This window comes from Akebia trifoliata, chromosome 7 (assembly GCF_017979445.1).
Source record: "Akebia trifoliata isolate Shusen 1 chromosome 7, ASM1797944v1, whole genome shotgun sequence".
Classification (NCBI taxonomy): Eukaryota; Viridiplantae; Streptophyta; class Magnoliopsida; order Ranunculales; family Lardizabalaceae; genus Akebia; species Akebia trifoliata.
The window spans coordinates 22886460-22913305 of record NC_141381.1 but is presented as its reverse complement, the minus strand read 5'-3'; the positions used below and the strand labels follow the sequence as shown (position 1 = coordinate 22913305).

Here is a 26846-nt window from a genome sequence, read left to right as displayed (position 1 = left end):
ACAATGGGGTTACATCCACGGGTAAATTGATAAGTAGAAATTCACTACTTAAGGAAGAAATTATAAGAATGGAGGTTTATACTTACCTCCAACTCTCTCTAGTGGAATCCACTAAATCACTATACCAAATTCTAGTAAGAACCCAAACAAAAAATAGACTCCACACCCGTGTCACAAACTCGCGACAACAATGTGTAGATTACTCTCAAGTATTTTGAACTTCTAAGTTTTACTGGAGAAGAACAAACTCACATAGAGATTCAATATTTTCTCACACCCTCTAACAATAAAGAAACCCATTTTAAAGGAACCCTATGAACTATAACTATCATTTAAGGAACCCTTTTGTTTCTCATAAGCTAATGAAAGGATCATACCCAAAATACCCCCACATAAGTGAAAAAGCCCATCACCTCAAGAAACAAAAGAATGTGGTGATTTTATATCACCAAACCCAACAGTACCCAACCCAACCCAACCCATGTTCTATCCTTGTCCTATGTAACTAACCAATGTAAACCCTCTCATGTAAAAGAGTTATTTATACCTGTAAACAGAAAGTATGTAAAATTATTCTATAAAAACATGATCCTCTCATGAAGAATTCATGTGAAGAGAACATATTTTCTATTTGCCATAGCACATCTTGGAATAATTCTAACCAAACGATCTGCATTTGTTGGTCTTTTCATACATTTTCTTTTCGTCAAGCACTATCAATGTCTCCTCTCTTCTACACATAATGAAACGCTGGAATTACCATTCATCTCTTTACTAATCTCCTCTCCTTACAAACTCATTGAGAAAATTCTCTATTATGGCCTACTCAGATCATTCCATTTCTATCCACCAATGATCTTTCTTGGTTATGTTGCCATAAAAATAAAAAATAAAAAATAAAAAATAAAAATCATTTTTGTAATAGATTTTCATTTAATAGATAGAATTTGTTAAAATAAGATATTGTAAGATGCTCAAGTTATATACTGTAGGTTGATTAAGTGAATGACTTCAGGCTGGCATGGGAAGTTTAGTAAACTAGTTGGGAAAATTACTTAAAGGACCCTTGCAAAAGGGTTTCTTTCTACATAATCCCCAAGTTTTGCACCTTAGCTTGACAGGACATTTGGTAAACATTTTCTTTCTTAATGGTCCCTATTACCGTCGAGTTCCTAATTTTTACTTTCGAATTTGACATTTTTTTGTTCACATTTTTTACTATTGTACTCACTACTATTTACTGTCGAGTTCACCACTTTTTATTTACTGTTAAACTCGGCACTTTTTTAATTACTATCGAGTTCACCATTTTTTTAATAAAAATGTGGTGAACTCGATGCTGGTACAACCCACCCATTTTCAATTTTCGAATTTTTTCGACTAAAATTCATGAAAAGATCAACTAAAAACTTGAGATAACGACTTGCTTAAATAATTTCAATACAAAAGAATCATTATTAATTAATTTTCATCCAAAAACTAAGAAAAAAAAAAGTGAAACACTATTTGAAAATGACTTCTTCTTTCTTAAATCTTTTCTGACGGAATGAAGTCTCCGAAACTCGTTTGAAATGTCAAAAATCCAATTTTTGAATAAAAATGATGAGTTTGAATGGTTAGAGTATTCAATCGTGAGAAATGTGGCAGATAAGGTCCAAGGTCCATTTAGAAAGAAAAAGTTTACTAAATGTCCTGCCGAGCAATCATTGAAAACTTAGGGACTATTTAAAAAGAAGTCCCTCTGTAAGGGTCTTTTAAGTACTTTTTCCAAATTAGTTCCATGTGTAACCCACTTGCTATACTAAAGTAGTTAAGATTTCATAACTGTGGGAGGCAATAGCATGTGAAATTAATGCATTATTCTTACACTAGAGCATGGACCCAAGTCCCCACCCAATCCTAAGTAGAATGTGTGGTGGGTTGCTATTAGATTTACAAGATTGATCAAAGAATAGATGGGTCAATCAATTGTGGTTCTCTATAGGTGACTCATACTCCAAATGGAAATTCAAAATGCAATTACACAGGGTTCTTACTGTAGTACAGCAATACATATGGTTTTATTGTAGGGTTTTGTGGTCTTGAACGGCTGGCTGCGTTATGTTTACTATTAGGCACTTCGATCCCTTTTCATATGCATCATTGATGATTAATTTCTTATGATTCTAATCTAGTTTATTGTAGAGAAGTCACGCCAAGAACAATAAAGAAAGAAAAATAAATAAAACAAGATGCAATTATGTATAAACACAGATTTTTACGAGATTCCCTCAAGATTGAGGTATGTTCATGGATCATACCGATTCCACTACGAAGAGAAAAATCACAGTTATAAATCACACCCTTTCACTAAAACTAGTGATTTATACTTCAGAAAAAATCATCAAGGATTTTACATAATCCTAATGAAATTACAAAAATACCCGTGAGAAAATTTATTTTAGGGGAGGATCCCCTAAATCCCCATCTTCTAGGTAAGGGTGCTACTAGCCCCCCTCCAACCTTCTAGCTAGCTCAATGCCGAGCTTGAGTGCTGGATCAACGTCTCCACTACGTTAGATGATGAACAATACTCCTTCCAGACCAGTATCATCAGGCTCTACAAACCATAACATTGATGACATTGTTGAGACAAGGAATTGAATGGCTAGTAGTGATTAATCAACTCTTAGCTGATCTCAATTATGTTTTTGCCATGAAAGATTCAGGGAATCTACACTTCTACACTTTTTCTTTCGTAGAGAGAAACTTTAAGTTAGAACGAATATATTGGTGACAAGCCTAATCAAGACTAAAATTAATGGTTAATTCGTCAGTAGTAAAGTGATTGAATTGCTGACACAAAGCATGGTTGGAGCCCTCCTAAATCCAAATACTTAACTCTGAAGAGACCTAACATTGCATATGCACTCAATCAAATCTATTAATTTATACATGTTCCATGCACCAAAAATTGAATTGTTGTTATAAATGTATTTTACTGTTCTTGAAAGGAGCCATGACACATGGACTATATTTTTAACAAGAATCAATTACACTCATGGCCTTCTTTAACAATGATTCGGCACGAAGCCCTCATATTCAAAGGTCTACAAATGGATTTTGATAAAAAAAAAAAAAAAAAAAATTACGAAAACATCATTTGTATTTTTGCGAAATTATCTCCATTTTTAATGAAATTTTTAGAAGGAGCATTCTACTTGCACCCACGTTTGTGCTCTATACACCCACTTAAAAGAGCCAAATAAAAAAATTTGTGAAATGATCAAATTGACCCTAAATAAAAAATATCTCCATGCCCACCTAAACGTAAAAATAGATTAACTTTTTGCAGGGGCGGAGCCAGGATTTTGCCCATGTGAGGGCAGCCAAGAATAAATTTTTTTTTTTTGTGACAATTAAGAGTGAAAAAAATAGTTGTGGGGGCAATTAAGAGTGAATTCTTTTTTTGTGGGGTTAATAATGGCAGATTTTTTTTATCCACCACTAAAATCTGTTGCAATAACTCACTAATTCACGAACTATGAAAATTCTCGTGGGGGCAAGTGCTCCCATTGTAAATCTACCACTAACCTTTTGTTCGATAGAAAATCATCAAAAAAAATTATTATGACTCAGTAGGATCTTACGAAATCTACTTTAAAGGATTTTGTAAGAATCTATCGATTGGGACATTTGTAAGAATCTATCAAGTCCTTTCAAATAGATTTTGTAGAATCGTATTGAATTTATTTTGATGATTTTGATATTTAAGAAGAGCCAAACTACTTACACGCCATTTAGTCTCTCCCCACATACTTACTATTTGTACTCCCTAAAATCCCTCCAATCTAAACACACCCACCTTTTTTTTTACTAATTACTTCGATCTTCCTATCGGGTTCTCTTCACACATTCTTTGTTTTTTTTGTCCTTCTTCTTATTTGCACCTACAAGCATTTCAACTCGACTTTTGTAATACAAATAGTTATACCTTTAGAACTTGCAAAGTAGGATAGAGATAACCATGGAAATCTCGGCTCTTGATTTAGAGATGATGTCTCAATGATCGAAAAAAAAAGAAAAAAAGTGAAGTGAAACTTCAATTAGTAGTTCAGTATCAAAATTGCCAAATAAGATTTAATAGGATCCTATCGAATTTACTTGAACGGATTCAATAAGTTCGGTAGGTCACTTTCCCTTTATCTGAACTAACCAAGTTGACTGCTGTCGAATTATCATCGAACTTTGTTTTTATGGCTCATAATCAAAGGGCTGATCATAATATAAAGAAAAAGTTCAATGGGGTCTCATTAATTCAATAAATTATCCAGGGGTTGTGCTAAAATGCAAGAAATTTTTTATTGTTTTTGAAATCTGAATAGTGGCTAGCTGCTCTTCGTTTCCTGAGTTGGGTCTCGGTGTGTTCTTTGTTTCCTGCAACATGGATTACAAAACCCTAGAAATCATTCAAAAAAACCCAAATTCCCCCGTTTTCCACTTTATCTCAACAACCCCTCTCTTCGAAATGCCCTCTCTCATGATTTCTATCTCGAATTCCCAAAAGCCATCTCTACTCTCCATACAAACCCTAATGTCAGTGTAATCATCCTCTCTGGACATGGAGATCATTTCTGATCCGGAATCGACATTAAAACCATAAATTCAGCGTCAAACTCTCAATCCAACGATCGTGGGAGAATCGAAGAACATTTTCGAAGATAAATCAAGGGCTTTCAGACTGCGATCTCTGCTCTGGAACAATGCAGGAAACCTGTTATCGCTGCGATCCATGGAGGTTGTATTGGAGGTGAAATCGATCTCGTAATCGCTTGCGATATTAGGTATTGTACGGAGGATTCGTTTTTTGAAAGAGGTTGATTTGGGAATCATAGCTGATTTGGGGACGCAGAAGATTGTTGGATATGGAAATGCGATTGAATTGGTTTTGACAGGGAGGAGGTTTTCGAGATTGGAGGCGAAAGGTTTGAGTTTGATTTCTAGGGTTTTTGTTTCCAAGGAATCCATGTATGAGGGCGTAAGAGCTGTTGCTGAGGGTATGTTGGTCTTTTCCTTCTTTTTTTTTTCCTTTGTTTTGGTTTTTAAGCTTGACCTGTTTGGTAGTTTGCTTAGCAAAGAGTCCGACTAACCTTACAAAGTTAGTAAGGATTTGGTGAAATCCTTACCAAGGGTCATTGGGCTCACCTTAAAAACATTATCTGATGCTTCATGAATTGATTATAGAGGATAAAATGATATAAACTTTGAAAAAAAGTTACCTTTCACCTTTGAATTTGAATTTTAAGTTTGGGAGTTTGGTGGAAGTCCGGTAATTGTCCATTTTCAAAACCTTGTATCAAGCTCAAAAGAAATTGTTTTTTGAAAAAAAAATTATTTGGACCTGAGTTTTTCGATAAAATTTAGAGGGGTGTGGTGTTGGATTGCTTATGTGATAATTCATTTGACCAAAACGAACCTTAGTAAGGCTTAAAATCTTACTTTGTTAGTAAGGAAAGAGTTTCCTTAATTTTTTTTTTTTTTAACTTAATTCTTCTCTTATAGATAAAAAGAAAATGACCTAAATACCCTTATCTTTAATCACAAGTTAAAACCCTTTTTTCTTTTTTCCCAAAATCAGTCCTTCGAACCTCAATGGTGCGTTAATTTTTTTTTTAATATATACATTCAACTTCATTTTCACATTCATGTTTTCAACCTCACCTTGATGGCTTGAACCTCCCCTTCACCTTGTCGTATACTTCTCTGGAAATCCTATCTGGTTCTTGTGACTTGAAGTTTGAGAAATAGATAAATTCTGAAGCTTGAAGATTAGTGGTGTTCCTATCGGGTTCTCTTCACACATTCTTGTTTTTTTTTTTTTTGTCCTTCTTCTTATTTGCACTTACAAGCATTTCAACTGGACTTTTGTAATACAAACAGTAATACCTTTGGAACTTGCAAAGTAGGATAGAGATAACCATGGAAATCTCGGCTCTTGACTTAGAGATGATATCTTAATGATCGAAAAAAAAAAAAAAAAGTGAAGCGAAACTTTAATTAGTAGTTCAGTATAAAAATTGCCAAATAAGATTTAATAGGATCCTATCGAATTTACTTGAAAGGATTCGATAAGTTTGGTAGGTCACTTTCCCTTTATCTAAACTAACCAAGTTGACTGTTGCCGAATTATTGCCGAACCTTGTTTTTATGGCTCATAATCAAAGGGCTGATCATAATATAAAGAAAAAGTTCAACGGGGTCTCATTAATTCAATAAATTATCCAGGGATTGTGCTAAAATGCAAGAAATTTTTTATTGTTTCTGAAATCTGAATAGTGGCTATCTGCTCTTCGTTTCATGAGTTGGGTCTCGGTGAGTTCTTTGTTTCCTACAACATGGATTACAAAACCCTAGAAATCATTCAAAAAAATCCAAATTCCCCCATTTTCCACTTATATCTCAATAACCCCTCTCTCGTGATTTCTTTCTCGAATTTTCAAAAGCCATCTCTACTCTCGATACAAACCCTAATGTCAGTGTAATCATCCTCTCTGGACATGGAGATCATTTCTGCTCCGGAATCGACATTAAAACCCTAAATTCAGCATCAACTCTCAATCCAACGATCGTGGGAGAATCGGAGAACATCTTCGAAGAGAAATCAAGGGCTTTCAGACTGCGATCTCTGCTCTGGAACAGTGCAGGAAACCTATGATCGCTGCGATCCATGGAGGTTGTATTGGAGGTGGAATCGATCTCATGACCGCTTGCGATATTAGGTATTATACGGAGGATTCGTTTTTCAGTGTGAAAGAAGTTGATTTGGGGATCACAGCTGATTTGGGGACGCTTCAAAGGTTGCCGAAGATCGTTGGATATGGAAATGCGATTGAATTGGCTTTGATAGGGAGGAGCTTTTTTGGGATTAGAGGTGAAAGGTTTGGGTTTGATTTCTAGGATTTTTGTTTCCAAGGAATCCATGTATGAGGGCGTAAGAGCTGTTGCTGAGGGTATGTTGGTCTTTTCCTTTTTTTTCCTTTGTTTCGATTTTTAAGCTTGACCTGTTTGGTAGTTTGCTTAGCTAAGAGTTCGACTAGCCTTACTATGTTAGTAAGGATTTGGTGAAATCCTTACCAAGGGTCATTGGGCTCATCTTAAAAACATTATCCGATGCTTCATGAATTGTTTATAGAGGAAAAAATAATATAAACTTTGAAAAAAAGTTACCTTTCACCTTTGAATTTGAATTATAAGTTTGGGAGTTTGATGGAAGTCCGGTAATTGTCCATTTTCAAAATCTTGTATCAAGCTCAAAAGAAATTGTTTTTTGAAAAAAAAATTATTTGGACCTGAGTTTTTCGATAAAATTTAGAGGGCTGTGGTGTTGGATTGCTTATGTGATAATTCATTTGACCAAAACGAACCTTAGTAAGGCTTAAAATCTTACTTTGTTAGTAAGGAAAGAGTTACCTTAATTTTTTTTTTAAACATAGTTATTCTCTTATAGATAAAATGAAAATGACCTAAATACCCTTATCTTTAATCACATGTTAAAACCCTTTTTTCTTTTTTCCCAAAATCAGTCCTTTGAACCTCTATGGTGCGTCATTTTTTTTAAAATATATGCATTCAACTTCATCTTCCGATTCATGTTTTCAACCTCACCTTGACGGCTTGAATCACCCCACCACCTTGTCGTATACTTCTCCAGAAATCCTATCTGGTTCTTGTGACATGAAGTTTGAGATAGATAAATTCTGAAGCTTGAAGATTAGTGGTGTTCTTATCGGGTTCTCTTCATACATTCTTTGTTTTTTTTTTTTTTTTGTCCTTCTTCTTATTTGCACCTACAAGCATTTCAACTGGACTTTTGTAATACAAACAGTAATACCTTTTGAACTTGCAAAGTAGGATAGAGATAACCATGGAAATCTCGGTTCTTGATTTAGAGATGATATCTCAATGATTGAAAAAAAAAAGAAAAAAAGTGAAGCGAAACTTCAATTTGTAGTTCAGTATCAAAATTGCCAAATAAGATTTAATAGGATCCTATCGAATTTACTTGAAAGGATTCGATAAGTTCGGTAGGTCACTTTCCCTTTATCTGAACTAACCAAGTTGACTGCTGCCGAATTATCGCCGAACCTTGTTTTTATGGCTCATAATCAAAGGGCTGATCATAATATAAAGAAAAAGTTCAACGGGGTCTCATTAATTCAATAACTTATCCAAGGATTGTGCTAAAATGCAAGAAATTTTTTATTGTTCCTGAAATCTGAATAGTGGCTATCAGCTCTTCGTTTCGTGAGTTGGGTCTTGGTGTGTTCTTTGTTTCCTGCAACATGGATTACAAAATCTAGAAATCATTCAAAAAAATCCAAATTCCCCCGTTTTCTACTTATATCTCAATAACCCCTCTTCGAAATGCCTTCTCTCGTGATATCTTTCTCGAATTCCCAAAAGGCATCTCTACTCTCGATACAAACCCTAATGTCACTGTAATCATCCTCTTTGGACATGGAGATAATTTCTGTTCCGGAATCGACATTAAAACCATAAATTCAACGTCAAACTCTCAATCCAACGATCGTGGGAGAATCAGAGAACATCTTCGAAGAGAAATCAAGGGATTTCAGACTGCGATCTCTGCTCTGGAGCAGTGCAGGAAACTTGTGATCGTTGCGATCCATGGAGGTTATATTGGAGGTGGAATCGATCTCGTGACCGCTTGCGATATTAGGTATTGTACGGAGGATTCGTTTTTCAGTGTGAAAGAGGTTGATTTGGGGATCACAGCTGATTTGGGGACGCTTCAAAGGTTGCCGAAGATCGTTGGATATGGAAATGCGATTGAATTGGCTTTGACAGGGGGGTGGTTTTCGGGATTAGAGGCGAAAGGTTTGGGTTTGATTTCTAGGGTTTTGTTTCCAAGGAATCCATGTATGAGGGCGTAAGAGCTGTTGCTGAGGGTATGTTGGTCTTTTCCTTTTTTCAATTTTTAAGCTTGACCTGTTTGGTAGTTTTCTTAGCTAAGAGTTCGACTAGCCTTACTAAGTTAGTAAGGATTTGGTGAAATCCTTACCAAGGGTCATTGGGCTCACCTTAAAAACATTATCTGATGCTTCATGAATTGATTATAGAGGATAAAATAATATAAACTTTGAAAAAAAGTTACCTTTCACCCTTGAATTTGAATTTTAAGTTTGGGAGTTTGGTGGAAGTTCGGTAATTGTCCATTTTCAAAACCTTGTATCAAGCTCAAAAGAAATTGTTTTTTGAAAAAAAAATTATTTGCACCTGAGTTTTTCGATAAAATTTAGAGGGCTGTGGTGTTGGATTGCTTATGTGATAAATCATTTGACCAAAACGAACCTTAGTAAGGCTTAAAATCTTACTTTTTTAGTAAGGAAAGAGTTTCCTTATTTTTTTTTTTTTTTAAACTTAGCTATTCTCTTATAGATAAAAATAAAATGACCTAAATACCCTTATCTTTAATCACAAGTTAAAACCCTTTTTACTTTTTTCCAAAATCAGTCATTTGAACCTCTATGGTGCGTTATTTTTTTTTTTAATATATACATTCAACTTCATCTTCCGATTCATGTTTTCAACCTCACCTTGACGGCTTGAACCTCCCCTTCACCTTGTCGTATACTTCTCTGGAAATCCTATCTGGTTCTGGGACATGAAGTTTGAGATAGATAAATTCTGAAGCTTGAAGATTAGTGGTGTTCCTATCGGGTTCTCTTCATACATTCTTTGTTTTTTTTTGTCCTTCTTCTTATTTGCACCTACAAGCATTTCAACTGGACTTTTGTAATACGAACAGTAATACCTTTAGAACTTGCAAAGTAGGATAGAGATAACCATGGAAATCTCGGCTCTTGATTTAGAGATGATATCTCGATGATCGAAAAAAAAAGAAAAAAAGTGAAGCGAAACTTCAATTTGTAGTTTAGTATAAAAATTGCCAAATAAGATTTAATAGGATCCTATCGAATTTACCTGAAAGGATTCGATAAGTTCGGTAGGTCACTTTCCCTTTATCTGAACTAACCAAGTTGACTGCTGTCGAATTATTGCCGAACCTTGTTTTTATGGCTCATAATCAAAGGGCTGATCATAATATAAAGAAAAAGTTCAACGGGGTCTCATTAATTCAATAAATTATCCAGGATTGTGCTAAAATGCAAGAAATTTTTTATTGTTTCTGAAATCTGAATAGTGGCTATCAACTCTTCGTTTCGTGAGTTGGGTCTCGGTGTGTTCTTTGTTTCCTGCAACATGGATTACAAAACCCTAGAAATCATTCAAAAAAACCCAAATTCCCCCGTTTTCCACTTATATCTCAATAACCCCTCTCTTCGAAATGCCCTCTCTCGTGATTTCTTTCTCGAATTCCCAAAAGCCATCTCTACTCTCGATACAAACCCTAATGTCAGTGTAATCATCCTCTCTGGACATGGAGATCATTTTTGCTCCGGAATCGACATTAAAATCCTAAATTCAGCGTCAAACTCTCAATCCAACGATCGTGGGAGAATCGGAGAACATCTTCGAAGAGAAATCAAGGGCTTTCAGACTGCGATATCTGCTCTGGAACAGTGCAGGAAACGGTTGATCGCCGCGATCCATGGAGGTTGTATTGGAGGTGGAATCGATTCGTGACCGCTTGCGATATTAGGTATTGTACGGAGGATTCATTTTTCAGTGTCAAAGAGGTTGATTTGGGGATTACAGCTGATTTGGGGACGCTTCAAAGGTTGCCGAAGATCGTTGGATATGGAAATGCGATTGAATTGGTTTTGATAGGGAGGAGGTTTTCAGGATTGGAGGCGAAAGGTTTGGGTTTGATTTCTAAGGATTTTTTTTCCAAGGCATCCATGATGAGGGCGTAAGAGTTGTTGCTGAGGGTATGTTGGTGTTTTCCTTTTTTTTTTCCTTTGTTTCGATTTTTTAGCTTGACCTGTTTGGTAGTTTGCTTAGCTAAGAGTCCGACTAGCCTTACTAAGTTAGTAAGGATTTGGTGAAATCCTTACCAAGGGTCATTGGGCTCACCTTAAAAACATTATCTGATGCTTCATGAATTGATTATAGAGGATAAAATAATATAAACTTTGAAAAAAAGTTACCTTTCACCTTTGAATTTGAATTTTAAGTTTGGTGGAAGTCCGGTAATTGTCCATTTTCAAAACCTTGTATCAAGCTCAAAAGAAATTGTTTTTTGAAAAAAATATTATTTGGAATTGAGTTTTTCGATAAAATTTAGAGGGCTGTGGTGTTGGATTGCTTATGTGATAAATCATTTGACCAAAACGAACCTTAGTAAGGCTTAAAATCTTACTTTGTTAGTAAGGAAAGGGTTTCCTTAATTTTTATTTTTTTAAAACTTAGTTATTCTCTTATAGATAAAAAAGAAAATGACCTAAATACCCTTATCTTTAATCACAAGTTAAAACCCTTTTTTTTTTCGTCCCAAAATCAGTCATTTGAACCTTTATGGTGCGTTATTTTTTTTTTTAATATATACATTCAACATCATCTTCCGATTCATGTTTTCAACCTCACCTTGACGGCTTGAACCTCCCCTTCACCTTGTCGTATACTTCTCCGGAAATCCTATCTGGTTCTTGTGACATGAAGTTTGAGATAGATAAATTCTGAAGCTTGAAGATTAATGGTGTTCCTATCGGGTTCTCTTCACACATTCTTTGTTTTTTTTTTTGTTTTTGTTTTTTTTTTTTTTGTCCTTCCTCTTATTTGCACCTACAAGCATTTAATCTGGACTTTTGTAATACAAATAGTAATACCTTTAGAACTTGCAAAGTAGGATAGAGATAACCATGGAAATCTCGGTTCTTGATTTAGAAATGATATCTCAATGATCGAAAAAAAAAGAAAAAAAGTGAAGCGAAACTTCAATTAGTAGTTCAGTTTCAAAATTGCCAAATAAGATTTAATAGGATCCTATCGAATTTACTTGAAAGGATTCGATAAGTTCGGTAGGTCACTTTCCCTTTATCTGAACTAACCAAGTTGACTGCTGCCGAATTATCGCCGAACCTTGTTCTTATGGCTCATAATCAAAGGGCTGATCATAATATAAAGAAAAAGTTCAATGGGGTCTCATTAATTCAATAAATTATCCAGGGATTGTGCTAAAATGCAAGAAAGTTTTTATTGTTTCTGAAATCTGAATAGTGGCTATCTGCTCTTCGTTTCGTGAATTGGGTCTCGGTGTGTTCTTTGTTTCCTGCAACATGGATTACAAAACCCTAGAAATCATTCAGAAAAACTCAAATTCCCCCGTTTTCCACTTATATCTCAATAACCCCTCTTTTCGAAATGCCCTCTCTCGTGATTTCTTTCTCGAATTCCCAAAAGCCAACAAACGCTAATGTCAGTGTAATCATCCTCTCTGGACATGGAGATCATTTCTACTCCGGAATCGACATTAAAATCCTAAATTCAGCGTCAAACTCTCAATCCAACGATCGTGGGAGAATCAGAGAACATCTTCGAAGAGAAATCAAGGGCTTTCAGACTGCGATCTCTGCTCTGGAACAGTGTAGGAAACCTGTGATCGCTGCGATCCTTGGAGGTTGTATTGGAGGTGGAATCGATCTCGTGACCGCTTGCGATATTAGGTATTGTACGAAGGATTCATTTTTCAGTGTGAAAGAGGTTGATTTGGGGATCACAGCTGATTTGGGGACGCTTCAAAGGTTGCCGAAGATCGTTGGATATGGAAATGCGATTGAATTGACTTTGACAAGTAGGAGGTTTTCGAGATTGCAGGCGAAAGGTTTGGGTTTGATTTCTAGGGTTTTTGTTTCCAAGGAATCCATGTATGAGGGTGTAAGAGTTGTTGCTGAGGGTATGGTGGTCTTTTCCTTTTTTTTTTTTTTCCTTTGTTTCGATTTTTAAGTTTGACCTGTTTGGTAGTTTGCTTAGCTAAGATTACTTGGACCTAAGTTTTTCGATAAAATTTAGAGGGCTGTGGTGTTGGATTGCTTATGTGATAATTCATTTGACCAAAACGAACCTTAGTAAGGCTTAAAATCTTACTTTGTTAGTAAGGAAAGGGTTTCCTTAATATATTTTTTTTTTTAAAACTTAGTTCTTCTCTTATAGATAAAAAGAAAATGACCTAAATACCCTTATCTTTAATCACAAGTCAGAACCCTTTTTTCTTTCTTCCCAAAATCAGTCCTTTGAACCTTTATGGTGCGTTATTTTTTTTTTAATATATACATTCAACTTCATCTTCCGATTCATGTTTTCAACCTCACCTTGACGGCTTGAACCTCCCCTTCACCTTGTCGTATACTTCTCTGGAAATCCTATCTGGTTCTTGTGACTTGAAGTTTGAGATAGATAAATTCTGAAGTTTAAAGATTAGTGGTGTTGGGAAGAAGAATGAAGGGGTTTTGGCTAATGGTCGACGATGAGGGCATTTAGGTCATTTTTGTCAGTCTATTATATAACACCGAGGTCAAGGTGGATGTCATCAGTTTGAAAACATTGGGGGCAATCTCTAATATTCACTGACATGTGGAGGGGTATGTTTAAAGCACCCATTTTAATATTTGGCTGTGATATTGGTAGTCCAATTCCAACATACTATGATTTGACTATACTCCATCCTAAAAGAAGACCTCCCTCTTTTTTTTCAAGTTTTTATGAGAACATAAAAATTAAAAACACTAATGAGCCACCAGAGCCTTAAAAAATGTTGTTATATAACATTTAAAAATAATAATTTCACTAGTGTTTGTGGTGTGAGTTTATAGGATTTTGTATTTGAAATGTAATAAATACACTTTGGTAATTGGATTTTGTACCAAAAATGCCCTTAAAAGAATTTTTTTTTACTAAAATACCCTCAGATTCCAATTTCCAAAGTGTATTTTAACACGTTAACAAGACCCGAATTTATAATAGAGTGATGTGTAGTCATTTTGTTGTAAACTTGGCATATATTGTGGTAATATTACAGCCTCTCTTAACAGTCTTGTGTGTTAATCACAAATTTGTTTCTCTTTCGTATTGGGATTCTTGCTATTCTAATTTTAATTAAGACGGTATTTGTTTGCGCTATTTTTCAACGCTTATTGCTGAAAAAAATTAAATTCAGCACTTTTGTCAAAATAGCGCGTTTGTTTACTTTATATTTTCAGCGTTTATTGCTGAAAATAAGTAAAAAAAATTCAGCACTATTTTGATGCTAAAAAAAAGTGCTGAAGCGATAAGCACTTCGCTTTTTTCAACACGGACAAGTATGCCCTTTATTTTTTTGAGCATGGACAAGTATGCCCTTATTCTTAAAAGGATATTACCTCTTATATCCTATGGATAAGTATATAAACACCCCACAAATTAATAAACCCACACCATAGCTAAATTATTTTTGTCTTATATGAGTTAAAAGTTTTGGAATGAATTGATTTTTGGTGAGGATGATCTCTATAATGAGGAGATCATCCTCACAAAAAATCATCACATCTTGAAACTTCTAGCCCTATCAAAACAAGTTCAAGAACCGTAAATTACCCCTTTTTAAAATAAAAAAAAAACTATTTTTGACTAAATAGAAGTTTCAAAATAGACTGATTTTTTGTGAGGATGATCTCTAGACCATATAGACCATCCTCACTAAAAATTTGCTCATTCCAAAAACTTTAACTCATATAAAACAAAACAAAAAATGGCTATAGTGTGGGTTGCCCTTATTAATTCATAGGGTGCTTTTATAATTACACATCCTTCATTTCCATCGAAAATTATTCATCCAAAATTAAGTTGATTTCAAATTTTGGTGACTTGTATGGCATTATTATTTTTAATTTGAAATTTGTGGGCTTTTATAAATAGAAATTATTATTTATAAATTGAAGATTTGAGTATTATTTATTATTTAAAAATAAATTGTATTTTAATTTTATAAGAAATAATATATTTTATTGTGTTTGATAATAAATAAGCATTTGAAACATGCAAACAATGTATAATATGATTGTAAGAGTAACAAAGACAATTTACCAGTTTCAGCAATGTGTAACAAACATGATTCAGCATCTAAACAAACAACTTTTTCAGCACTTAAATTCAGCGCTTAATGCTATTCAGCACTTATTTTTTTTAGTTTAACAAACAGCACCTAAGTTTGTCTTTAATTTTGCTATTCTATTTGGGTCTTTATTTGTTTTTCTTATTTGGCCATTTTATTTTTTTATTTTTTTTGGAACTATTCCAACTTTTACTATGGGCTTATATTATACACGCATTGTCACCTTGGGGTCTTTGACAATATCAATTATTTCGCTTTTCTCTCTAATATCTTAGTAACATTTGTACGATAGTACAATGGTCTGCTAAGAGAGGTATCTACATTCACTGTGTACCTATATCTTTGGATGTCATGGGATATCAAACTGGTCCAGTTAGTTTCTCTGGTACTAAACTAGTAAGAGAATTGTGGACAAATATGGCAGGAATTGCAGGTAAGTCGATCTCCTCTCGCTGTCATTGGAACGAAGGAGGTGTTACTAAGAAGTAGGGACATGAGTGTGGATCAAGGATTGGATTATGTGGCTACGTGGAATTCTGCTATGCTTCTATCCGATGATCTAACGGAGGCAATCGCTGCCCAAATCCAGAAGAGAAAACCTGTATTTGCCAAGCTCTGATGATTGTGGAGAATGTTGTTAATAAGCCATTGTTCAGTAGCACTCAGTGGCAGATTGGTAGAGAAGGCACATTTTCCCAATCTTGTAATAATAAGATTAATGGACACAAGAATATCAGCAATGAAAATTTTACTTTGGCAGATTCATGGTCTTATTAGGCATTTTTTTGTGTTAGAGCCCATTGGGTTACACACGGAAAAGTAAATTTTTTTTTTTTTAACTTTTGAAAGTTAAAATGTTCATTTGGATTTACTTTAGAAAATTATTTTTTAGAAGTAAAAGTTTAAACTTTTCAAATATCAAAAGGAAATTATTTTTTATTTTCTAAAAATTTCTTTTTCTCAAAGTTATTTTCTTCCTAATTAATTTGTATTTTCTATTCAAACGGGTTTCAACACTTTCTAACCTTAAACTTGTGATATTAATCGTCCTTTTATAAAAAATTATTGGCTTGGGTGTATGACTCCTAGCATCAGTGGCGGAGCCAGGATTTTGTATTCGTGGGGGCAAATTACAAATAGAAAAATTTTCTGATTTTCTATGGCGGCAAAGTAGTAGAATGTTAAAATTTTGTGGGGGCAAATTACAAATAAAAAAATTTTCAAAACTTTTGTGGGGGCAAAGCAGTAGAATGTTAAAAAAAAATTTAAATTTATTAATACCTCCCTATGGATTTTAGAAATTCTTGTGGGGGCAATTGCCCCCACTGCCCCCATTGTAAATCCGCCCCTGCCTAGCATTGTGTTTGGATGAGAGAAAAAGAGAGAAGAGAAAATAAATGAGGCTCTTTCTGTTACTCTTGTTTGGATTGTTATGTGGAGGAGAAAAAGTTGAGTTTTCTTTCTCTCCAAAAGTGGAGAGAAATGGAGATAAATTCTTTTAAAATATTTTATAATTCTAACCCTGCCCCAAGATCTCTTTTAAGATATTTAAAAGTTTTAAAACTATCCTAATTTCTCTCCAATCAATCCAAACACGGTGGAGAGAATTAAGTTTCTCTTCTCTTAGGAGCTTCTATTGTCACACCAACTTTTACTAACACCATCTCAAGATGTGTGCAAATTCTTTGGTGATTTACATAAATTGGGGTGGCGTTGGCAAAAGTTGGTGCAGTGATCATGATTGGTTGTTGGTTGGTCATGTTTTGGGATGATGTTGTATTTGGATATATGGAATGATTTAAAATGGCGCCTACAGTTCATAATCATATGAGAGCTCATTACTATACACGTATGGTACATTTGTAGTCTAGAGCAGGGCTATTAACAGGTGGGTTTGGTCTTGGCTTGGTTGAGTCCTGACCCAATCCTAAAGAGTTGGGCTGCACTTTTTAAAATAATCAGGAGCCATTCATATTGCCTTTCATCGAAATAGGGGTTCAATCATCCTAATTAAAATGAAAAAAAAAAAAAAAAAAAGTTAGAAATCAAAGTAAACTTTCTATTTTATTCTATGTTTTCAGTTTTTATTCTTGGTTATAAAATGGTACATCTAAATATGCAAAATATACATATATATGACCCCTGTTTTTTAGTTATTTAAAGAAAAAAAAATGAAATCTGTAGAAATGATTCTAGGGTTACCTCTATCTACTCTGAAGTTCTGTCGGATGCTCCCTCCACCGTTTGATGGCATGGCACTAGTGTGGTGCCTACCAAGAATCCTTTGACCCCCAATTTAGATTGAGAAGAAAAGATAGGTAGAATCTATTGTTTTTCCCAAAAAGAAGAAGAACAAATCTTCCTTCGATCTCTCCCTTTCTTATAGGGTTTCCCCCTAAAATAGGAATCCTATCTTAGATCCCTTAAAATTCGGGATTTGATCGTGAGGAATTTCTTATCTAAAAAGATACTCAACCTAATTAAGATTCCTTTGCATTGTGCTCTTGGATTCTTGGGATTTATCCTTTAAATAGATTGAGATTTGCGCACATTTGTCAATTTTGGTCTGCCTTGCTGTCAGAGTAGACATTTGTCTTTACTATGTCTTGCAATCGAGCAGGACTGAGTTACTGATCTGATCTGGGTATCACTTGCTCTTGCCAGATTTCCTTCTCACGTAGCCTGATTCACGTCTGAATCAAAACACGTGTTGGGTCTTGATTAACTACCATTTTTACTCTATGCAAAATCTAATCGTTGAAACAAAAGATGTGCGTCTATGATAGGATAAATCTCAACCGTTGGATTTTATATTTTAGCAATGATGCCTAGCTTCAAACATTGGGTGGAGATAGAGGGAAAAATACCTAGAGATGGTTGTTAGATTTTTGTTAAACCGTCTTATTAAGTTGCCATCCAACTTATGATCCCTAGTAACTAATCTTTTAACCAGGTAAGATTAAAATGATTGGCCCAAGTTTTGGTGAATCCACCAACCAAATTAGCTAAAAAGGTTTATAGTCATTTTGACCAAAATACTTTGGAAAATTTTCAAAGATGAAGATAAAAGACCACTGTTCTTTCAAAATGCTTGTATTTTAAAATCATTAATCAGGCTGTTGGGTTGGGTAGGTCCACCAATCCATGGATCAAAATTTTTTTTTTTTTTTTTTTTCACCTTGTCTGTAATGAATAATGGTATTGATACCAAATGAGGAAATATCTCGACATTGTGTTAGGTTAAATAAATTATTGTACCTGTACGAGTGTGAGTAATGATTAAAGTAAATATTTCTTTTGAATTCTAAACCAACAAATATGATAAAAGCCAATTTTACATTTTAAATATATTTACATTCACAAATACAAATGATTATTTTCGTAAATATTTAATAACAGTCTATTATGACATTACTAGAATTAACTAATGTTGGAAAATAATTAATGTAAAGATTAATTTTGTGATAAATCGATCTCGATCACAATCCCATCATTAAATTAATAAAATAACAAAAAAAATAAAATAAAATAGTAAAGATAAAGAACACATAGATTTTTTACGAAATTTGCCAAACGTGCCTACGTCGGAGAACCGATTCACTATAAATCTCCTTGTTACATGATTTCTCCCCTCTCCTTTCATCTCCTCCCCTTTCCTTCTTCCCTTCTACAATGGCCTTAGTCCCCTTTAAATAAAAAAATCATAATCCTAATTCAAATTAAATTGAAAATATCATTTTTACACCTATCAAATAAAATAATTATCTAAAAGGGAAGAATCCTTTTAAATTGAGATTCATTCCTGATTACATAAAATTCTCTCAAATGATATTGTGTGTCTACCTCGAGATATGCGTTGATAGTGCAAATGAATGGTCCAAATGGGAAAGGATTTTATCCCTCCACAATAACTCTCTTTCAAAGGTGGAAATTGATGTACCAAGATTCGCCTTCGAAAAGTTCGTATATTTTTCAATCCTTTCTGAATGAGCATCATCCCTGATTTTTAAACTAGTATGATTATTGATCCTCCAAACTTATTTTCTAACTTGTTTTGCGCAAATATGATATTTCACTTGGTCGAACTCCCATAATAAGTAGATGCTTCAATAATAAAATTATTTATCCTAAAATCGAGCTTGACTCTATGAATGAGCCAAGATTTTGATAAATGATAAAAGTGCCTATCAAAATCTTAAATCGAGCTTGGATCTTAAAACGATGTAAGACTTAGATAAATATTAATAAAAAAATCGATTGAAATTTCAAATTGAGCTTGGATCCTAAAACGATCCAGACTTAGATAAATATTAGAAGAACTGATCGAAGGTTTAAATCAGACTTAGATCTTAAAATAATCCAATACTTTGATAAATAATAGAAGACTCCATCAAACTGGTACGTAAGGTCTGATTTGTTGAACCAATCTTACCCTAATTTTGCTTTATCGATTCGTTGAATCGGAGAGAAAGGTCTAGTTCATTAAATTGACGTTACCCTACCTTGCCTTGTCAATTCGTTAAATTGAAGAGTATGATCTAGTTCGTTGAACCAACCTTACCCTAATCTTTTGTCATTTTCGATTCGTTGAATCGACCTAAAAAACTTGAACAAGCATAAGTTACAAAATTCGTAGAATATAATATTTTTAATAATACAAATTCACATAACAATATCTTTTCTTTATAAAATTTGAAAAGAAATCAAGTACATTCTTTATACCTTAATAAAGACTTCAAAGAAAACAATCATTATTAAAATCTTAGTGAATGTACATTTTTATGTAATCCCGAATGCGAGTATTTGACTTTACTTAAATCGAGACCCCAAGTAGAAATTAACAATTATACCCCACGGTCCGGGCTAAAACTGAGCCCACATAATTTAAGAACTTTATCTTATAAATTAGGTTTAAATTAAGCCCCCTCAATGGAATCCTCAGACTTAGTTGAGTTGGGTAAGGAATGAGTTCCCAACCTTATCTGTCAAGCCAACCCTACTAATAAAATTTGGCTCCCCCAAATAATTTATTGGCTCAACAAGGTCCACTATTTGATCATTTCTCTATTTAGCTTGCCAAGTTGGGCTTTGTTAAGGCCCTCAGTAATGAAATTGTACGGCATAACTTGGTGAATATAGGGGGGTCCTAAGAATCAATTTTGGTTTATATAATTTTTCTACTCCACATACATAAGAAGTGGGATTCAATTGATATCAAATTTGATGTCTATGGATACATCCCACTTTTTGTCCTTGTAAATTTCAATGACTCAACACCGGGACTATTTGATTTGGATGAACCAACTCAATGAAGATAAAATCCAATTAGAATTTGAAAAAGGTATAAAACTTTATCCATGTGATTTAGAGGCAAAGCAGTGGTGATGGTTGCAACGTGTACACATGTGCCTTGAGGAATATTTGAAGTTCAATGCTTCCCTTACGTGTTGAAAACCATAACAATGTCTTTTGATGGACACATGCCTATAATGGACATTTAACCCTCAATGCTTATGATGAGATGGTTCTATCAATGTTGCTTCACTGCTACAAGGAATGCATGGCATATAAACCTTGCCATATCATTATTAGACCTGGCAATGTAAATACCCTTTTTTTTTTTTTTTACTTCTCACCCTTGAACACCATACATGTTCCTTGTTTACAATAGGACCCTATCAGATCCATAACATACATCACACTGGGGGTGCAACTTGGTTCGGGTTGGTTTGGATTAGAGCAAAATCAGAATCAAATCGATCAAGATCGGTTCCATCACATGAGAATCAGAACTGAACCGAATTATTCTAAAATCGAACCAACCCAAACCGATCTTTATTCGGTTTGGTTTGGTTCGGTTCCATGGGTTGCCAAGAGATTTACATTTTGATCGTAAATCGCAGCTGCAGATTGATCAGTTGGTGGCAGAGACGAGCTACCGTTGGCAGCAGGTTGCAGAGAGAGAGAGAGATTGATCGGCCGGTGGCAACCGCTGGCGGCGGGTCGCACTTCGCAGAGACGAGCGAGAGAGACGAGAGAGAAGGAGAAAAGAGAGAGATGAGGGTTAGGTTGGTTTTTATAAAAATTAAAAACTAAATATAAATTAAATATTTTATTTTAAATTAATAATAATTCGATTTTCGATTTGGTTCGATTTTTTATATTACCTGAACCGAGAACCGAACCGAATTGATTGGTTTTTTATTTTCTAAACCCAAAACCGAACCAAATCAATCCAAATTTCACGGTTTGGTTCGGTTCTTGGTTTGAGCCGAATTAAGTTGCACCCTTACATTACACCATACCATGCCTGCAGTTGTAGCCTTTGAAAATACCAACCTTCTTTACAATGCGGCGCCTACTATGTACATATGTTGGTTTGAACGTTAAATAGACCTAATAACCCAACATACCCTTCACCCTTATGGATCCCTTGACCACCCTTTCTTGTGGTTTAAAACCACTTTCCACATTAGCACATTGTAATCGTGCATCCATTGTAAACCTAACCACTACCAACCCCAATAATACCACTTTAGTCATTATGGCTCCCAAGACTAGCTGATTTTAACTTTTGCCTTGGTGCCGAGCTGCTATCACTAATACCATCCTTCTTCGTAGATCTAAGTATTGACAAATCACCATTATAGATGTAATCTCTAGGTTTGTGCACATAAAGTTGGTTACTGACTACGTTTCTTGATCAGTACTTCATCGTGGAAGAAACAGTCATGGTGCTCGAAGAAGAATCGAACATGTATGCTCTTCAAATTAGAAGAAATGGGAACAAATCAAATAGATCTGGATCGTTCCATTAAAGATCTGCTCTAATTGATAAAGAATGCACCTGTCCAAAGTCAAATCGTAAAACCCTAGATTAATCGTGGTTTTCGTGATTTTCCAATCGTTCCCACAAACGGCACCCATTGTAGAGGTCGGTTTTGTGATAGACCAATCTCGATCATGACCCCATTATTAAATTAATAAAATAACAAAAAAAATTATTAAAGATAAAGAACACATATTTTTTTATGTGATTTGACAAACATGCATACGTACACGGACTCGGAAAGCCTATCCACTATAAATATCTTTGTTACATGATTTATTCCATTTCCTCCCCTTTTACAATGACTTTAGCTCCTTTGAAAAGAAAAGAAAAAAAAAACCTAATCCTAATTCTAATTTTAATTAAATTAAAAATATTATTTTTACCCCCATCAAATAAAATAATTATCTAAAAGGAAATAATCCTTTCAAATTAGAATTCCTCCCTAATTACATAAAATCCTCTCAAACATTGTCACATGTCTACTTCGAGATATGTGTTGGTACTGCAATGAATGATTCAAATGGGAGAGGATTTTATTCCTTCACAATTAATATTAAGAAATGCATCTTTAAATATAAAAATGTGCACAAATGTTTAATAGAAAAAACTAATTTTGTCAAAAATGTTAGTATTGGGTAATTGTTTATTATGTGTTCATTTTCATGCCATATCAATTTTACCAAAAAGGATCATAGCCCCAATGTTTAACTAATAACACCCTTTTATGAGTCTTGTGATAATCTCACTCTCCCACCTGGCTTACTCAAAATACTCTCTTGATGTGGCATGTGCTAAAACCATAGATTTTATGTCTCGGGATACATACCTACACATCCCCATAAATACACGTGAGTCAGAAAATCATTTCTCTTCTTTTAGATATGAATTGTGATAATTTGACTACCCCACGTGACACACTCGATCGACTCTCCTGTGACAAGTTCAGGAATGTAGATCTAAATGCCTTGGGATACAAAAATGAACTTCCCCATAAAAATGTGTATCCCAAGGTGCCCACACCTTCCACACATGGTTTTTAAGTTTGAAAGGTAGGAGCAACAAAATTACCTTTAAAATGAAAAAACTAAAAAAAATAAAAAAATAAATAAGAATAAGAAACTATCAAAATGTTATTTTGAGTGATCTATATAAAGAAAAAGTTCAACGAGGTCTCATTAATTCAAAGTATACATATAATTTTTTTTTTTTTATATTTTATAACGAAGGGTATACGGGTCAACTTGCGCGCACCAGACCAGTCGTCGCGCCCCGCACTCAGGCTTTACCCACTACGTGCGACAGTCGTGACCATCTGCTTGAATTAATGAGTAGTGGGATTCAATAAATTATCCAGGGACTGTGCTAAAATTAGGGGTGTCAATGGATAACTGAAATCTGAATTCGAATTCGAAAAATCGGATATTATCTGAAATTTTCAGATTTGGATATCATTTTAACATTCAAATGAGTTTCAGATACGAATTCGGATATTGCGATATCCGATTCAATAATATCCACTCCGATAATAAGACATCTATTATGCATTTATGTTTTACAACAAAACTTTATATATGCAAATATATGGTGTTATATCTTCGTGTCATACAACAAAACCTATTTTCATATCTTTATCTTCTCAAACCCACCTTCAACACTAAAAAAACAGAGAACGTTAATGGTGGGTTTCCGTTTTGATCGAACTCCGTGACTACGGTTTTCTCCGGCCGGCGAGCATCAGGTATTCTCTCTCTCTCTCTCTCTCTTTCTCTCTCTCTCTCTCTCCGATCTCTCTCTCCGATCTAATCAATCGGATTGATTTTTTGAAGGAAATATATGGGTTTCAACTATGCGAACTCCGACATGTCTACTCCGGCCGGCGAGCATCCAGGTATATATTCTCTCTCTCTCTCTCTACGATCTGAAACCGCCGGAGTTTTCAGATGAAATCTGTGGATTTCGACTGTGCAAACTCCGATCCGATCGGATATCCGATATATTTTTCGAATTCTAATTCGAATGTTTGTTAGGGATATTCGATCGGATTCGAATTCGAATTCGGATAGTATTTTTCTTTTGGATTCGAATTCGGATATAGTTGTATCCGATCCGATACCTATCCGTTGACAGCCCTAGCTAAAATGCAAGAATTTTTTTTTATTGTTTCTGAAATCTGGATAGTGGCTACGCTATCTGCTCTTCGTTTCCTGAGTTGGGTCTCGGTGTGTTCTTTGTTTCCTGCAACATGGATTACAAAACCCTAGAAATCATTCAAAAAAATCCAAATTCCCCCGTTTTCCACTTATTTCTCAATAACCGCTCTCTTCGTAATGCTCTCTCTCGTGATTTCTTTATCGAATTCCCAAAAGCCATCTCTACTCTCGATACAAATCCTAATGTCAGTGTAATCATCCTCTCTGGACATGGAGATCATTTCTGTTCCGGAATCGACATTAAAACCCTAAATTCAGTGTCAAACTCTCAATCCAACGATCGTGGGAGAATCGGAGAACATCTTCGAAGAGAAATCAAGGGCTTTCAGACTGCGATCTCTGCTCTGGAACAGTGCAGGAAACCTGTGATCGCTGCGATCCATGGAGGTTGTATTGGAGGTGGAATCGATCTCGTGACCGCTTGCGATATTAGGTATTGTACGGAGGATTCGTTTTTCAGTGTGAAAGAGGTTGATTTGGGGATCACAGCTGATTTGGGGACACTTCAAAGGTTGCCGAAGATCGTTGGATATGGAAATGCGATTGAATTGGCTTTGACAGGGAGGAGGTTTTCGGGATTGGAGGCGAAAGGTTTGGGTTTGATTTCTAGGGTTTTTGTTTCCAAGGAATCCATGTATGAGGGCGTAAGAATTGTTGCTGAGGGTATGTTGGTCTTTTCCTTTTTAAGCTTGACCTGTTTGGTAGTTTGCTTAGGTAAGAGTCCGACTAGCCTTACTAAGTTAGTAAGGATTTCACCTTTACTAAAATCCTTACCAAGGGTCCTTCGTCCTTGGGCTCACCTTAAAAACATTATCCGATGCTTCATGAATTGATTGTAGAGGATAAAATAATATAAACTTTGAAAAAAAGTTACCTTTCACCTTTGAATCTGAATTTGAATTTTAAGTTTGGGAATTTGGTGGAAGTCCGGTAGTTGTCCTTTTTCAAAACATTGGATAAAGCTCAAAAGAAATTATTTTTTTAAAAGAAAAATTATTTGGATATGAGTTTTTCGATAAAATTTAGAGGGCTGTGGTGTTGGATTGATCATGTGATAATTCATTTGACCAAAACGAACCTTAGCAAGGCTTAAAATCTTACTTTGTTAGTAAAGAAAGGGTTTCGATATATATTTTTTATTTTTAACTTAGATCTTCTCTTATAGGTGAAAAGAAAATGACTTAAATACCCTCATCTTTAATCACAAGTTAAAACCCTTTTTCTTTCTTCCCAAAATCAGTCCTTTGAACCTCTATGGTGCGTTTATTTTTATATATCTATATATATATACATTCAACTTCATCTTATGATCCATGTTTTCAACGTCACCTTGATAGCTTGAACCTCCCCTTCACCTTGTCGTATTCTTCTCCGGAAATCCTATCTGGTTTTCATGACTTTGAAGTTTAAAATGCACTAAATACACTTTGGAAATTGGATTTTGTAGCGAAAATGCCCTCAAAAGATTTTTTTTACTAAAATACCATCAGATTCCGATTTCCAAAGTGTATTTAGTGCATTTTAACGCTTTAACAAGACCCGAATTTATAATAGAATGATGTGTAGCCATTATGTTGTAAACTTGGCATATATTGTGGTAATATTGCAGCCTCTCTTGACAGTCTTGTGTGTTAATCACAAATTTGTTTCTCTTTCGTATTGGGATTCTTGCTATTCTAAGTTTAATTACGTTTGTCTTTAGTTTTGCTATTCTATTTGGGTCTTTATTTGTCTTTCTTATTTGGCCATTTTATTTTTTTATTTTTTTATTTTTTTTGGAACGATTCCAACTTTTACTATGGGCTTATAAGAAACATGCATTGTCACCTTGGGGTCTTTGACAGTATCAATTATTTCGCTTTTTCTCTCTAATATCTTAGTAACATTTGTACGACAGTACAATGGTCTGCTAAGAGAGGTATCTACATTTACTGTGTACCTATATCTTTGGATGTCATGGGATATCAAACTGGTCCAGTTAGTTTCTCTGGTACTAAACTAGTAAGAGAATTGTGGACAAATATGGCAGGAATTGCAGGTAAGTCTCCTCTCGCTGTCATTGGAACGAAGGAGGTGTTACTAAGAAGTAGGGACATGAGTGTGGATCAAGGATTGGATTATGTGGCTACGTGGAATTCTGCTATGCTTCTATCCGATGATCTAACGGAGGCAATCGCTGCCCAAATCCAGAAGAGAAAACCTGTATTTGCCAAGCTCTGATGATTGTGGAGAATGTTGTTAATAAGCCATTGTTCAGTAGCACTCAGTGGCAGATTGGTAGAGAAGACACATTTTCCCAATCTTGTAATAATAAGATTAATGGACACAAGAATATCAGCAATGGAAATTTTATTTTGGCAGATTCATGGTCTTATGAGGCAACTTTTTGTGTTAGAGCCCATTTGGTTACACACGATAAAGTAACTTTTTTAACTTTTGTAAGTTAAAATGTTCATTTGGATTTACTTTAGAAAAATTACTTTTAGAAAGTAAAAATTTAAACTTTTCAAATATCAAAAGAAAACTATTTTCTACTTCTAATTCATATGTAAATGAATTATCGAATATCCGATATTATCCGATTCGAATTTAATCTGTGATATCCGATATTATTCGATTCGAATCCGATTGCAAATCAAATTCGAAAATTATCCGAAATTTATTTGCTATTCGAAACACTTTGTAAAAAAAGCTCACATTTAAACTATCCTTTCACTCAGAGGTATCAATCATCGTGCATGTTCACATGAACAAC

General features: G+C 34.6%; 1 protein-coding gene and 5 pseudogenes across 1 annotated transcript; all 6 read left to right on the top strand.

Moving 5' to 3' along the window:
* The first annotated feature begins 4362 nt into the window (after positions 1–4362).
* LOC147398429 (delta(3,5)-Delta(2,4)-dienoyl-CoA isomerase, peroxisomal pseudogene) lies at positions 4363–5128 on the top strand (annotated as a pseudogene).
* Positions 5129–6374: 1246 nt separating this feature from the next.
* On the top strand, positions 6375–7153 carry LOC147398428 (delta(3,5)-Delta(2,4)-dienoyl-CoA isomerase, peroxisomal pseudogene; annotated as a pseudogene).
* Positions 7154–7602: 449 nt separating this feature from the next.
* On the top strand, positions 7603–9834 carry LOC147398427 (delta(3,5)-Delta(2,4)-dienoyl-CoA isomerase, peroxisomal pseudogene; annotated as a pseudogene).
* Positions 9835–10187: 353 nt separating this feature from the next.
* LOC147398426 (delta(3,5)-Delta(2,4)-dienoyl-CoA isomerase, peroxisomal pseudogene) lies at positions 10188–10892 on the top strand (annotated as a pseudogene).
* Positions 10893–12178: 1286 nt separating this feature from the next.
* On the top strand, positions 12179–15808 carry LOC147398425 (delta(3,5)-Delta(2,4)-dienoyl-CoA isomerase, peroxisomal-like; annotated as a pseudogene).
* Positions 15809–23876: 8068 nt separating this feature from the next.
* On the top strand, positions 23877–26451 carry LOC147398424 (delta(3,5)-Delta(2,4)-dienoyl-CoA isomerase, peroxisomal-like). Its single transcript, XM_086447610.1, has 2 exons — positions 23877–24754; positions 26121–26451. Exons 1-2 carry the CDS (start codon positions 24124–24126, stop codon positions 26309–26311), a joined length of 822 nt encoding a protein of 273 aa, XP_086303736.1. The 5' UTR covers positions 23877–24123; the 3' UTR covers positions 26312–26451.
* The last annotated feature ends 395 nt before the right edge of the window (positions 26452–26846 follow it).

Bases quoted from the DNA above. Each gene is read 5' to 3' on its own strand.
- LOC147398424 (XM_086447610.1), top strand. From the start codon at position 24,124: ATGGATTACAAAACCCTAGAAATCATTCAAAAAAATCCAAATTCCCCC. The intron at 24,755-26,120 runs GTATGTTGGTCT...CAAATATGGCAG, and splicing joins CGTAAGAATTGTTGCTGAGG to GAATTGCAGGTAAGTCTCCT.